Source organism: Rhodofomes roseus (assembly GCF_022264815.1).
Source record: "Rhodofomes roseus strain CIRM-BRFM 1785 chromosome Unknown C8Q71scaffold_6, whole genome shotgun sequence".
In the NCBI taxonomy this organism is placed as follows: domain Eukaryota; kingdom Fungi; phylum Basidiomycota; class Agaricomycetes; order Polyporales; family Fomitopsidaceae; genus Rhodofomes; species Rhodofomes roseus.
Window position 1 is genome coordinate 863429 of NW_025952962.1, and position 13857 is coordinate 877285.

The 13857-nt window shown below is 55.6% G+C and overlaps 8 protein-coding genes and 2 non-coding genes across 10 annotated transcripts; 6 read left to right on the top strand and 4 right to left on the bottom strand.

The window, feature by feature from the left end:
- Positions 1–7: 7 nt before the first annotated feature.
- Positions 8–957, bottom strand: C8Q71DRAFT_748722 (uncharacterized protein). The gene is made up of 5 exons (XM_047923156.1): positions 693–957; positions 597–637; positions 510–541; positions 357–455; positions 8–303 (listed from the first exon to the last, which is right to left on the bottom strand). The coding sequence occupies exons 1-5, from the start codon at positions 852–854 to the stop codon at positions 203–205; spliced, it is 435 nt and encodes a 144-aa protein (XP_047781005.1). The 5' UTR covers positions 855–957; the 3' UTR covers positions 8–202.
- An 88-nt stretch (positions 958–1045) lies between these two features.
- C8Q71DRAFT_748724 (ribosomal protein L39e) lies at positions 1046–1818 on the top strand. Its single transcript, XM_047923157.1, has 4 exons — positions 1046–1112; positions 1173–1231; positions 1284–1329; positions 1381–1818. Exons 1-4 carry the CDS (start codon positions 1110–1112, stop codon positions 1426–1428), a joined length of 156 nt encoding a protein of 51 aa, XP_047781006.1. The 5' UTR covers positions 1046–1109; the 3' UTR covers positions 1429–1818.
- Positions 1788–3247, bottom strand: C8Q71DRAFT_504194 (uncharacterized protein). Its single transcript, XM_047918996.1, has 3 exons — positions 3182–3247; positions 2867–3117; positions 1788–2804 (listed from the first exon to the last, which is right to left on the bottom strand). The coding sequence occupies exons 2-3, from the start codon at positions 2926–2928 to the stop codon at positions 2159–2161; spliced, it is 708 nt and encodes a 235-aa protein (XP_047781007.1). The 5' UTR covers positions 2929–3117; positions 3182–3247; the 3' UTR covers positions 1788–2158.
- Positions 3248–3782: 535 nt separating this feature from the next.
- On the top strand, positions 3783–5266 carry C8Q71DRAFT_748729 (WRB/Get1 family). The gene is made up of 4 exons (XM_047923158.1): positions 3783–3993; positions 4061–4241; positions 4402–4674; positions 4747–5266. Exons 1-4 carry the CDS (start codon positions 3910–3912, stop codon positions 4788–4790), a joined length of 582 nt encoding a protein of 193 aa, XP_047781008.1. The 5' UTR covers positions 3783–3909; the 3' UTR covers positions 4791–5266.
- Positions 5267–5273: 7 nt separating this feature from the next.
- C8Q71DRAFT_831581 (malate synthase) lies at positions 5274–7431 on the top strand. Its single transcript, XM_047926372.1, has 6 exons — positions 5274–5738; positions 5793–5928; positions 5983–6312; positions 6367–6501; positions 6552–6756; positions 6807–7431. Exons 1-6 carry the CDS (start codon positions 5393–5395, stop codon positions 7272–7274), a joined length of 1620 nt encoding a protein of 539 aa, XP_047781009.1. The 5' UTR covers positions 5274–5392; the 3' UTR covers positions 7275–7431.
- A 227-nt stretch (positions 7432–7658) lies between these two features.
- Positions 7659–9327, top strand: C8Q71DRAFT_846884 (kinase-like protein). Its single transcript, XM_047926648.1, has 2 exons — positions 7659–7834; positions 7890–9327. The coding sequence occupies exons 1-2, from the start codon at positions 7771–7773 to the stop codon at positions 9008–9010; spliced, it is 1185 nt and encodes a 394-aa protein (XP_047781010.1). The 5' UTR covers positions 7659–7770; the 3' UTR covers positions 9011–9327.
- C8Q71DRAFT_t46 lies at positions 9271–9344 on the bottom strand. The gene has a single exon. It is a non-coding gene; the product is annotated as a tRNA-Val (tRNA).
- A 103-nt stretch (positions 9345–9447) lies between these two features.
- C8Q71DRAFT_748733 (transcription initiation factor TFIID subunit A-domain-containing protein) lies at positions 9448–11036 on the top strand. Its single transcript, XM_047923159.1, has 6 exons — positions 9448–9674; positions 9730–9816; positions 9869–10061; positions 10112–10281; positions 10328–10442; positions 10491–11036. Exons 1-6 carry the CDS (start codon positions 9474–9476, stop codon positions 10685–10687), a joined length of 963 nt encoding a protein of 320 aa, XP_047781011.1. The 5' UTR covers positions 9448–9473; the 3' UTR covers positions 10688–11036.
- C8Q71DRAFT_t42 lies at positions 10853–10926 on the top strand. The gene has a single exon. It is a non-coding gene; the product is annotated as a tRNA-Val (tRNA).
- Positions 11037–11212: 176 nt separating the features above from the next.
- C8Q71DRAFT_504337 (kinase-like domain-containing protein) lies at positions 11213–13779 on the bottom strand. Its single transcript, XM_047918997.1, has 9 exons — positions 13513–13779; positions 13300–13451; positions 13111–13246; positions 12889–13056; positions 12452–12835; positions 12172–12342; positions 12048–12116; positions 11765–11992; positions 11213–11699 (listed from the first exon to the last, which is right to left on the bottom strand). The coding sequence occupies exons 1-9, from the start codon at positions 13639–13641 to the stop codon at positions 11361–11363; spliced, it is 1776 nt and encodes a 591-aa protein (XP_047781012.1). The 5' UTR covers positions 13642–13779; the 3' UTR covers positions 11213–11360.
- Between the last annotated feature and the right edge of the window lie 78 nt (positions 13780–13857).

Sequence of the window (13857 nt, forward strand, 5' to 3'; positions counted from 1 at the left end):
CCAAGTCTGTCGTCAAAGAGTCGGTCGCATTTGCCATATCAACGGTTTGCCTCAGAAACTAGGTACAGACCGAATACCTTTGCACTTACACATACAGAGTATGTACCTTGCTTCCATCTGGTTCTCATGTGTCGAGAATTTTGAGGAACACCGGTGTAGCGTTGCATTGTCGCATATGATTGCTGACATCAACGGGGACTGTCTACAACTCGTCGCGTTTGCCCCGAGCATCCAACTCCATGAGCTCGACGTCGAAATCGAGCGCTGAGTTGGCCGGGATCGCTGAGCCCATGGCGCGGTTTCCTGGACAGCGAACCGTAAGATGGGGTCCAAATGAGAACTTGCGGCGCACTCACCGTAGGCAAGATGCGGGGGAATGGTGAGCGTACGCCGCTCCCCTTCGCACATCCCTTGGAGACCAAGCTCCCAGCCCTTGATGACCTGGCCCCTGCCGACTGCGAGAGATCAGGTCAAGCTGCGTCACTTTCAGACATACGACCGGCACTCACGAGTCACAGAGAACGGCTTGTTGCGGTCATAGCTAGCGGACACGTAGCGTTCGCGAGGTAACACTCAAGTAGGCTGTGCAATCTTACCTCGAGTCGAACTTGTTGCCGTTCGAGAAGAGCTTCCCAGTCTGAGGCGACTGTCTCAAACTACGGCACACCTTACAATGACTTCCGAATACTCACATAGTGGACCTTCAGGATGTCGCCATTGGTCGCCTTGACCGGGCACTCCGCGGGCATGTACGTCGTCTGGATCTCGAGATCACTTGGAGGCTCCGGCGCGTCGGCCGAGACGAGCAGGCCAAAGAGCGCAGCAAAGAAGAAAGCGACGAGTGTGAGTCTCATGTCGGATACGCGTCGCTGAGGAGGGTTGGGTGCAACGTCGCGCTGTGGCGAGGCCGACGTGGTCCTTGCCAGTGGGCGCCATCGGCCTAATAAGTGGCGCGGCAATATAGCACCCGTGGGAACTCGCACCGAGCGAACGGGATTGATGAGCTGCCTTATGCGGAGCTTAGTCAGAACTGTACAGGGCACGCCGTCGCTAACCTTATTTTTCATCCCTCTCCACCTCCGTCCACGCCGCCCCCGACATCCAGAACGATGGTGCGTAGTCCGTTCCGCTGTGCCCAGGAGGCGTAGACTGACCCTCTGCTTGACTTGCAGCCTTCCCAAAAGACTTTCCGCACGAAGCGCATCCTCGCGAAGGCTGGCCGCCAGAACCGGTGAGTAGTGTCGGCGTACCTGTGGGCTTGCTCCGTCTGACGTCCCCTCCAGGCCCATTCCCCAGTGGTTCCGCCTCAAGACGGACACCAAAATTCAGGTGCGTGTTGACCCAAATCTCCCTCAAGCATAATCTCAAATGTGCAATTAGTACAACGCCAAGCGCCGTCACTGGAGGCGCACGAAGCTCAACATCTAAGCCAGCTTCCGTCTCGTTTGCCCCATGTTGGGCCTCGCTCGTGGGGAGGGAGAGGAGTTCTGCAAGTCGACTACATCACCACGCATCCGCTTTCGCACCATGTACTCCTCCGCTATTGGCCTATGGCTGAATTATTGGCATGCACCATGACACTGTATCATCTTCATCGTGCTGCGGGTGCCTGTGAGGTGAAATGTGCGAGCGTATGTCGATTGCGCTTCATACAAGGCCCTCGATGATTCCGAGCGTGACTGTCGTCCGACCCGTGGAATTGTATGAGGAAACCACAAGCTTCGTCAGGCAGACCAGCCTCGATTAATCTGCGTGCAACGGCGCTGCCTATACGAGTAGCACTGGGGTATAGAGCGCAGGTGAGTGACTGAATTCAGGCAACCACGCAATATATAGGGTATCCTGTATAGCGGTACAAGCATCGGGATATACAAGGTGCCCGCGTACAAATGTCATTGTACCGCATCCGAGTCCATGGTTCCATGTCACCTGAGTACCCTTTCCCTTTCGGCAAGACCTCCACAACCCAGATTGATTGTGCCCTGCAGCTGCTAACAACGTCTCTTGTCATGCATGCTTGAGGTGCACAAGAACGACTCAACCGAGGACAGCGCTTCGGCAAGTCTCCGGGTCGGCCGCATACAACGCCTCGGCCCGCCATCCTCGCTATACGACTGGACATGTTTTGCTCTGTTTCCACATGCAGTGCTTTCCCCCGTCACCAACGGTTCAGATGCGGATTGAGCATAGGCTGCAAACCCGCATCTCGCCCAACGTCACGGCCGTGATCCTCCGCAACGTGATCCTCGTAGGCCTCGTGACGCCTCCGCCACGCCCGCCTCACGCGTCGAAAGGCCGCACAAAGGACCCGGAGGGCGATGTAAACGAAGATGCCGAGGATGAAGAGGATGACTCTGATTTTGATGATGATCGTTTTGGGACCGATGGCCGCTGGTTCGGGTGGGACGACTGCGTCGTACCAGGGGTGCGCGTGAACGGTGAAGGTGCGCGGGGTGGTGTCGTTGGGTGGGGACGATGCGATCGGTGTCTCGAGGGGTATCTGTTCGTAAGTGCTGGTAACGAGGATTTCCTCTGTTTTGGGGAGGCAGAGTCCCGTCTGGGTAGCAGGGCTTGTCGTGGTAGGCACCGTGTAGACGGGGTACACGAGATAGCGAGGCAACGATGGTTCTGGGAGACTGTCGGATGCTGGTGGATCGACTGGCTCTGGTTTGGTGTCCGCTTGTGGAGCCGGTGCGTTTTCTTCGACGGGCGTTGTCGTGTCTGTCTCCCCGGAGTCGGGTTGAGAGCGGTCGTCTTCAGACCATGACTCGTCGCTGAGAGTGTCTGACGACGTAGATGGGGCACTAATGAGACGTATCCCGTACATCAGCCATTCATTATGCGGATTTGGCTTTTGGAGACGCACCTTCGAAGGTAGGCTTGGAACGTGCTCCAGATGCGCATCCGGTTATTAAGGAGGGGATCCATGTCTGTATGATGTTGCAATCAAAGATGGGGTGAGAGAGGCAAGTGCGTCGTGTTGCAGTCGAACACTGCACGATAAGAAAGAAGACGAGGTGCAGGGAAGTAAGTAGTGAGGCGGAGCTTCCAGTCGAGCTAAAAGGTTCCGTCCAGCGGCCACCGGGATCTGACGCCGCACTGCCCCTCTATACGCTTCTGTGTGGTGAAAGTCAACGCTCGCACCGGGCCGCATCAACAGGTAAGAGATATCGGCTCGTACTTTGACATGCATGCGACCGCACTGTTCTCGTCAATTGTTGGTTGTCGCCCATGCTGATGTGTGCACACAGCGTGCACTACCCTTGAAGAGCACGTGAGCTCAATGCTACGACCAACTCACGGCGTGCCTGAGCGAATAACATCGCTAGCGAGTCGATGAAGTGAGGCAGCCGGGGGAGTGCGCAAGACGGCCAGTACCGGTACCGTCGGGCGTCATCCCGTCAGACAAAGTTACGTCAGGAGAGACAGACACGCAGAAGCGCGGAAAGCGCGGAATTATCTGTCCACTTTCATCGCTCATCTACTGTCTTGGATAGCCTCACCTATGTGGGCGAAGGACGGGAATGGCGACAATCTCGGCGTGCTATGCTGCCCAGTGCGGACAGTGCATTGGCAGCAAGTTCAGGCGCATCGTTTCGCACTGCTCGTAACCTGACTACAGAAGTGATGATTCCGAGCAGGAGATTCAAAGAGGCGTCCCCGGGAGCCAGATTGAAGGTAGCAGCCACAGGCAGAATTCGCCGGGAGTTGAGTATCAAGTGCGATACCAGAAACGGAAGAGGCCAATAGCCTTCGATCCTAACAGCGCCAAACAGGGACACCACCACGTGCACGCAATATGGTGACGCGACACGGCAGCCCGAGGCGAGCCACGAATGCGCCAGACCTGACTTGCAGCGCACTTGCTGTCCGCATCCATCCTCGAGGCTACGCCCTCCAACGCCCGCCATGTCTCTCATAATCACCATCTTCGCCCTTGTCTTTGTAACAGAGCTGATCTCGTGGATCGGCAAGTCTGTATTACTTGAATTCGTGCGTAGGAGGCCCGAATGGCTGTGAATGTGACGTGTCCTGATACAATGCGGCGCACGGACGACAGGCTTATGCGATATATCTGCGGATATTCTACTCGAGCGCAGTGACGCGCCAACGAAAACTCAAGTCGGAGATACTTGTAGCGAAGAAGGAGCTGCTGCAGACGAGTGCGCAGGACCAGTTTGCGAAGTGGGCAAAGCTGAGGCGGGGCGTGGACAAGGGGCTGGCAGACCTAGAGAAGCTCAGTGAGTGTCTCCCTTGCGTTGGTAATATCCCCGAGCACCACGCCTCTTTCAGCTGCCTGCCATTCACTCCGGCGCCGGCAGGGATGCGTGGTCCTCGAAGAGTCTGTTACCAATGCCCCCGCTTCGTGTTCTCACCATCGGCTTTATGTCCCCTCGGCAGATAGCGAACTGTCCTCAGCGAGGTCATCCTTCTCGCTCAAATTCAACACCGCCGTCTGGTTCCTGACGGCAGGCCTCCAGTTCTTCGTCGGCTGGTGGTACCGGAAATCCGCCGTGTTCTATCTTCCGCCAGGGTGGTTCGGGCCCCTCACCTGGTGGCTGGCATTCCCGTTCGCGCCTACGGGCTCGGTGAGCTGCGGGGTGTGGCAGATGGCGTGTAGGCGCGTTATCAAGGTGGGCGAGCGGGTGGCGAAGGAGCTGGCTACAGGCACAGGTGGGTGTCGGCCGTCTCCTGCTGTTCGATTCGCTGATGGCCGACGTGCGTTCGCGTCCGGTAACTGAACAGAGTCTGAGCCGGTTCCGTCGGAACGGAAGGAGAAAGCAGAGTAGCTCGACCCCGCGTCGGATAGGATCCGGGCTGTGGGGTAGCCTTGGCTATGATGTATAGTTAGAGAGGCCGGTGTATGGATGCTCGTTTATCCTGATGCTGAGGCCGTTTGGCGAACGGAGTGGCCCCGTGGTGGGTGCCACAAGGAAGAGCGAGGCCCCTCGGTGCTCTCGTGAGTGCGAAGAGCGGGAGGATCATGCAGTGGACGAAAGGAGCCTAGCGGCGAGGCGCAGATCCCCGCGAGAGTCCGAAGTTGAAGCCGAGGTGTGTGGCTGGGCACGGAATCAGCCCTCCGTCCGCGCGCAACCCCGCCCGCCTGCCCGGGTACGCACTCGCCGAGGACGACGCACGTTGGCGCGCGGAACGGAAGGCTGGAGGGGCGAAGGCGGCGGGACTCCGGGGGACGCACGGAAAGGGAAGACGCCCCCGGGGTCCGCCCCCCACGTGAAATGGGCGGAAGACATGACGTGCACCCTCCGCGCATGGGATAGCACGGAGTGCCGACCACCTACATATACATCCCAGCCATGCCCATCCTCCACACCACCACCACTCCCCGCCTTCTCTCTCTCACCCACAAACACACATCTCCCAGCTTACCACCATGGTCGCCGGCGTACAGATCCACACCACCGTAGCCCAGCAGGCACAGGCAGAGATCCTCACCGAGGACGCTCTCAAGTTCCTCGCTGCCCTCCACAGGACCTTCGAGTCCACCCGCCAGAGCCTCCTCGTCGCCCGCGAGGCCGCCCAGCAGCGCCTCGACGCAGGCCAGCCCCTCGACTTCCCGCCTGAGACCGCCCACATCCGCGCCGACCCCTCATGGCTCTGCGCGCACCCCGCGCCCGGCCTCGAGGACCGTCGCGTCGAGATCACGGGCCCCACCGACCGCAAGATGGTCATCAACGCCCTGAACAGCGGTGCGAAGACGTTCATGGCTGACCTCGAAGGTGCGTGCTATTTAGGTCGCGCCGGCGGCACTAGCTCACGCCGTACCCACCCAGATGCGAACTCTCCCACATTCTCCAACATGGTCAACGGCCAGATCAGCCTCCGTGACGCGATCAGGCGCAAGATCGACTTCGAGCAGGGCGGGAAGCAGTACAAGCTGAGCGAGAAGCCGGCCGTCCTCATCGTCCGGTACGTAGTATTGTTGCCACAAGCGCGTCGCATGCATTGACGCGATCGGTGTAGACCGCGTGGCTGGCACCTGGACGAGCCTCGCGTAACCATCGACAACGCACCCATGTCCGGTTCGCTCTTCGACTTTGGTCTCTACTTCTTCCACAACGCAAAGGAGCTCGTCGCGCGTGGATCGGGACCATATTTCTACCTTCCCAAGATGGAACACTACCTCGAAGCGCGTCTCTGGAATGACGTCTTTAACTTCTCGCAGTCTTACATCAGGATTCCGCTCGGCACCATTCGTGGTACCGTTCTCATCGAGACGCTCCCCGCTGCCTTCCAAATGGAGGAAATCCTCTTCGAGCTCAGGACGCACTCCTCAGGTCTCAACTGCGGCCGGTGAGTTGCCAGCGCTCGTGGCCAATTATGTGCAGGTGCTGACGCGTGGTATAGTTGGGATTATATCTTCAGCTTCATCAAGAAGCGCAGGGCAGACAGGGGCGCGGTTCTCCCTGACCGCAAGGATGTCACCATGGAAGTGCACTTCATGGACTCCTACGTGCGCCTGCTCATCCAGACTTGCCACAAGTACGTTGAACTCATCGAAATTATCTGATTTGTCTGACCAACGTCTGCAGGCGACGAGTCGCTGCGATGGGCGGTATGTCCGCGCAGATCCCCATCAAAAACGATCCTCAGGCAAACGAGGTTGCTATGACTAAGGTTCGCAACGACAAGCTGCGCGAGGTCACTGCCGGCCACGACGGCACATGGATTGCCCACCCTCTCATCAACAAGATTGCCATCGATATCTTTAACGAGCACATGCTGGGTCCCAACCAGGTTGGTACAGCGGCACTCTGACGTTTGCATCTCGCTGACTTGTTTTGCAGTACCACGTTCGCAGGGAGGACGTCAAGATCGCTGCTGCCGATCTGCTGAACTCCAAGGTGCCGGGTCAGATCACCTCCATTGGTGTGCGCGAGAACGTCGCGACCGCGCTCTCCTACAGCGCGGCATGGCTCGGCGGCAACGGCTGCATCCCGCTGAACTACCTCATGGAGGACGCCGCGACGGCGGAGATCACGCGCGTGCAGCTCTGGCAGTGGGTCAAGTACGCCGTGCGCATGTCGGACAACGGCCAGGCCGTCACGGCGGAGTACGTCGACACCCTGATTGACGAGATCGCGCCCACGCAGAAGGGCCCGGCGGTCAGCGAGAAGAACCTCGATATCGTTGCGAAGTACTTGAAGGCGCAGATCCGCAAGGAGTGGCCGAGCGAGTTCTTGACGAGCGACCTCATGGGATACCTCGCCGTCGCTGACGGGTGCCCGGCGGCGTGGCAGAAGAGCGTGCTATGAGCGGGGGTTTTCTGGACGGTACCGGTTTGTAGCGACTCGCTTGTGATATCTTGTATTGTAGCACGTATACTATATTCCTCGCATCTGTACAATAGTGGGTTACTCGACGATACGAATTACTTCCGTCAATGGTACATGGCTTATATTCTGCCTGGTCCACGATGATCGAAGCTTGTCAGCCAGTGCTCTAGATACTGAAACAAGCGTGACCTACCTTTCGGAAGCGGTCAGACGTGGTCGCCGGTCGCGGACCGCGGTAGTATCCTGGTACTGAGTATCATCCGAGCAGCTCGATTCGCCCTGTCAGTGTCAGGCGCGTCGGGAATTTCCCTTTCTGGACAAGACCACATGAGCGCGTATAAACGCCCAAGCATCATGTCCTGCCACCACTTTACCTCACTCGGGTTCTCCCAACCCGCTGCGGACATCGCATCTCCGTCTTGGCCACCTTCAGGCACATAACAGCAGCGTTGAAGTACTACGTTGTAAACGCATCATGGCCTCCAAGTCCAGGCAAGTGAAGCGAGTCACGCTCACCTCGAAAAAGAACTGGTGGATGGGTACGTACACTTACCGTCTAAGCTATCGTACGAGAACTGTATCAGTGTTTTGCAGTTGAATTGGAGGACGAGGAGGAACATGTCAGTACACCTCCAGCGGAAGAGCCGATTGCGACAGACCACCACCATACACCATTCCGCTCGTATCCGTTTAGCACCCATGCTACGGAGACTGCGGCGGCGCGTTCTCCTCCAGCATCTGGCACGACTTTCGTCCCGCCCAATAATCCCCTCACCATCTTCTCCTTCCCGACGCCTACCACATACTCTGCTCCACCAAACCCCACCCACAACATGGCACCCTTCGCGGCTGGATCTGCGTCTGAGCTGTTCAAATGCGTGGTGAAAAAGCCAAACGTCGTACAGCTTGAGATCAACGGCGAGATGCAGTCGAACGCCAACGACGTCATGACACAGTTCCTCGCTGAACTGCGCGTGTACACCACGGTGTCGCGGCATCGCAACATAGCCGCGTTCCTCGGCTGCCTCGAGAACGTCGGGATGGTGCTCGAGTGCATCGAGGGGCGGACGCTGTGGGATGTAGTCAAGGTGCGGCCGGAGCTGACCCGAAGCCAGAAAATTGACTACCACAACCAACTGCTGGATGGACTGACGCACCTGCACACTTTCGGCCTGAGCCACGGCGACCTCTCTCTCCTCAACGTGCAAGTGACCTACTCTTCTGACACGGTCAAGCTGCTCGACTTCGGCCGCTCCGTCGCGGCGGACTCCGTCTTTGCGTCGCCGTACGAGGATATGTCCCAGCGTCCAGCCGCGCCGGCGCCCCCGCGCCCGCCGGTGACGTCGCGCTTCGCGCCGAAGTCGCCTTACTCTCCCGTACCACCTACCCCTCCACCCACACAATCGAGGCAAATAGAACAGATACACCCAGGCACTCGACCTTTCTCCGCCCCGGAGGTCCTGCGCGGCGAGTGCCAGGACCCACGACTGGCGGACGCTTACAGCTTTGGAGTAATACTGGTGTGCTTGGATCGGTGCGATTTGGTTGACATCAAGCCTTGGGATCAACGGAAGGATCTCCTGCCCAAAGGCTTTTTAGATGGACTGCAGGTATTCAGGGAGAGGTGCGAGTTATATCTGCAACGATGGGATAAGGGCAGACGCAGGCTAGTGAAAGAAGACATGATGGACGTCGACCCACAAATGAACCTTTAGGCCGGACTATCGACACGGACACTCACTCCGTTTGGATTGTCAGACGTACCGCGTATGCGATGTATTCGGCCGCCAGTGTATATAATCTGAGAACGCTCTCACCCTCAAATCTGATGCCTTTGCAGACACCAAATGAAGACACGTTTCCGTCGCGTCCTTGGTCGCTGTTTGACGGAACCCTCGTGCACTTATAAGTATCCAATTGAGCTCAATGTATGTGCGGTTTCGCCAAACGCACAGACTTGGCACAGCCCAAAAAATGAGTCGGCCCAGGTTCGAACTGAGGACCTTCTGTGTGTTAGACAGATGCGATAACCAACTACGCCACCGACCCCTTGAGATTACGTTTCTAACGCCAGACTACAACCACGTGTACCCTCAAAGCTTTGGCCACAAACAGCTGACCGCCACTCAAGCAGCTGAGTCTCAGACGCGGTGTTGAGTCCTTGCATTGTCAACCACGATGTCGACACCGTCCTCGACACCGACACCGTCCTCCTCATCAAACACTGCCAACATTATAACTGCATTGGGAAATGCATACAAGACACAGACGGGCGACCCGCTACCGAGCGACAAGATCGCTCAACTCCTGATCCAGAACATGAGCCAGCTGAGCGAACTTGCGAAACATGGCAAGCTCACTCAAGCCCAGATCTTGCAGGTGTGTGGTCTGAATGTCTTGGTATTGAGATAATGCTGAAGTGAACATGACCAAGCTCAAAGAGTACGCGGACAAACATAAGTCTGGAGCGTCGGGGAGTGCCTCTACCCCTGCACCCGCACCTGCACCTGCGCCTGCGCCTGTACGTCTGAGACATCTCTACGATTACGACCTGCCTCTCACATGCAACGTAGGTCGCAGCACCTATGCCTACCAACCCAGCATTTCGAAGCGCACCTACACCCTTCCTGAATGCCAACCCCAGCACGGATTCCTATCCTATCAGTAGCACGCCGACTGTTACGAATCCTGGTCCGGTTCAATGGCAAATCTCTCAGCAAGGCCGGCCTACTCTGACAGGAGGTATAGCAGGAGGCAGGATATCAGGTCCGTCGTCGTTGTCTCGCTTCAGAGTCGACGTGCTGATCGTCCACAAGGCACGCCGGCGCAATTGACGAAACCGTCTGATGATGCTACTCTTCTGAGCACGGACGACAATCGGACGCGCCGTAAGAACACTCCTGGCGATCAGAGTATGCGGAGAACAATTCAGGATCTGGTGTCGAGTATAGATCCCAGTGTGAAGATTGAACCCGAAGTCGAGGATGTAAGTCCCATACTGGTCAAACAGGCGTGCACTGACATGTACACAGCTCCTACTTGACATTGCGGACGAGTTCATTGACTCCGTTACGAATTTCGCTTGCCGTCTGACGAAGCATCGAGGCGGTGATACGTTGGAGGTGAAGGATCTGCAATTACATCTAGGTCAGCAATGAAGCGCCTTACTGCGACTGGCATTGACGTTCCCTCTAGAACGCAACCACAACATTCGAATCCCTGGCTTCGCTTCTGATGAGACTCGCATCTCCCTATCTCAAATGACAGCGGCACCTGCAGCTCCCGCCGCCACTTCCAATAAGAAGGGCAGCGCGCAAGGTGCCACACAGACCCCTCGTAACCAGAGGCTGGCACAGCTGCAAACCGCAAAAAGAGAAGCTAAGTTGATTTGATCCTTGGTCTGCGTCGTGTCGTGATGTGTTCTTTTCTTGTATTTCACATGGACTGATATTGTATGCTGTACGTCCTAGATAGCTCGTACTACTCTGCCAATACGAAGCTTTTCCTTGCTGCGCGCCCCTGCCCATCGATCAGCAAACGGGAGCGCCCATCAATATGGGTCGATGGCGTAGTTGGTCATCGCATCTGTCTTACACACAGAAGGTCCTCAGTTCGAGCCTGGGTCGACTCATTTTGGTCTAGAAACCTCTCCGTCGCCGTCCTCGAGTGCGAACATACAAAGTGGGGGAGCAGACGGCTTTTCCAGACGGCTTTACAATATTGCTGGTCGCTTGATAAATCATGGAGGCGAGTGAGACATACGTATTGACGCAATACGCATACAGTGCAGTCGACATAACGACTCATATACTCATACCCAAGCTTGTTCATCAGCAACGGAGTCCCAGACCGTTCCGGGCGTAGGTGTATCAAAACCGAAGGATAGTAGACCTCTCTTTGTGTCGATTGTCTCCGCATAGTTGGAAGGATCCTCGTTTCCCGGATGGTTGGCTAGCACGGGAGCCGTGTCAGCGAAGCTTGGCCGGTACACGCTGTCAACTTCCCCAGATCGCGGTTGAGTGAAATCTATGTCCGCCGGTAAGTGACAATTGAAACAATCGAAAGTCATTGATTACCTGGTAGACCGATACTCTGGTCGTTGACAGGAGAATCAGACTGGCTGGAATGCACGGAGCCGTGGTCGGGAAGAGGCCAAGCCTGCGGTTGCGTGCCGAACAGCCCATAGCGCTGTAAGCTTTCCCGTAAAATCTCCAATACGTGCTTGATTCGCGGACGACGCTGCCATTGCGGGCACCAACCGTGCTCCATCAGGTTCCATATGTCGTCTGACAACCCCAGCGAGGTCGCAGCTGTGGGTCGTTCAGGACGGATGCCAAGGATAACGCGGAAGACTACCGTCGCGTCACGCGTAAGATTGTAGAACGGAATTCGACCGGTGTATACCTGGCCCAAGAAGTACTCAGTAATTCTGCACTGCATAATGCGCACTCGGGCTCAGCGAGACCCACCTCCCACATGACCATAGCGAGGGAGTATATGTCGCTTTCCGCAGACGGTCTCGCATGTTCTAGCCCTGCTTCCTCCGGGTTCAGGAGCTCCGGTGCCATCCACCGGATGGAGCCGTTGACACTGGATGATGTGGAGATAGCGTTCACGGTATTGGGATCATAGGTGACTGCCGATAGACCGAAATCGGCGAGGCATGCGTGGAGCCTTTCGTCTATCAGGATATTGGCCTAGAACAATGTTCAGACTCCATGCAGGATATCATCCTTGGGGAATGATACCTACGCCCTTAATATCGCCATGCAACACACCACGTGAGTGTAGGTATTCTAGTCCTTGAGCAATATCAACAAGCTGTGGGTGTAATGCTGACTGAACAATGGGTGCTTCACAGTAAGTTGTCAATTACCAGCTCTGGTCTGTTGGCTCCTGGGGAATCCTTGAGGTATGCTGCAATGTTACCATTGGGCATCCATTTGCATACAGCAGAGAAGGGGAAATTCTTCTCATCAATGCCAATGAATGGTGTGATGTTGGGATGAGACAGCCTTCTCCATAGAACAGCTTCTCTACAGAAGGTCTATGGGTATATATGAGCATGAAAATCCAGTCATGGTGTTGAGACAACATAACTTCTCAACAGCTTCCAGGTTAGCATGTCCATAGACACGGAAAGCTTTCACTGCTACCTGTTGCTTCATATATCTGCCTAGCCACACATCTGCAAAACCACCAGATGCCATGGGATGCTCCCCAACAATGACCAAGTCCTCTTGATGACCATCAACACCCGTGTTGCGAGAGCGTGTTTCCATTGCTCTATCATGAATGATCTGCATGTGTCGTGAGATTGACAAGATTGATGGGTGAGTGCTTGTAAGGTGGTGGTGGTGGAGCCTGCCAGTGGTCCCTCCTTCTGGATTGTCCTTCAGTGGCTGAGAGGGTAGTGGACCTCCCTCAGGCTTTGGCAAGTAATACACAGTTGGTAACTTGCCAAGCTCTCCACACATCTTGCGCAAGGTATGGAACAACCTAGTGTGGAGCCTGCTTTTATCTTCAACAATGTTCATCAACTGGATCAAATTCAGGACTTGAATGAAGTGCATACAACAATAATCCTACATACCCCATCCAAAAGGTCTATGATGGAGATGGCATCCTGTTGCCTTGCTTTGAAGAGTGTCTGCAAGTGCTCCTTGGAAGAAATTACTTCTGTAACTGCAGCCAGAGTCTCATCCAGTGTTGGCTTCGTGAAGATGCCTCTGGTAGCATTATCTGGAAACATGCACTCTTGCTGCATGGGCAATTATGAAAGTCAGAAAAATGAAAGTACATGTACAATTCTTACCAGAGACTTCATGAGCACAGGACAGTCATCCTGTTCTTTCTGTATCTTCTGTCTCACTTGTTTCCATTGGGTTAAGACAAATATAGGGTCCCAGGCAGCCCAGTCACTAAGGCATTTGCTGACTTCCTTGTACCATCTGATTTGATGAGAACATTAGCATAAGCACAACAGCTATGATCTATATCTTACTGGATCAGATTATGAAACTCTAAGCTCAGCTCGTCCTGAGATATCTTGAATTGACCCCACTTAGGTGTATGCACTACCACCTCCATAGAGCACGATTGTAGACAACACAGAGCAAATGCTTCAGCCAGTAGCACCAGTCTGTGCGTTGATTGCTGTGTGATATGTCAGATTGGTGCAGATTCCAGAAATGACATGTCAAGGACAGGTGGCTACCTTGTAAATCTGCACTTTTTTCTGAGGAGCAACCATGGAGAGGTATATCTGGTACAAGTCGTGGGCTTCATCCACTCCGTTCTGCACAGACGTTCTCGCGAGCCACATCCATTGTCCGGCTGATGCCATGATAGGACGAAGTGCTTGGGAGCAGCAATGAGAAGTGGAACCCAGTCCGACGTAACGGGGAGGAGAGCGCGAGTCTTAGCTCAAGCCTCAAGCATTGCCTCTATATATGCAGCGGATCGCATAGAGTTTGATCGAAGCGCGTTTGGTTTTGTTCGCCGTGCAATACAGTATAGCCCGCCGCAGCGGGGGCCGGGAGACCAGTGCTCCAATCCTCGG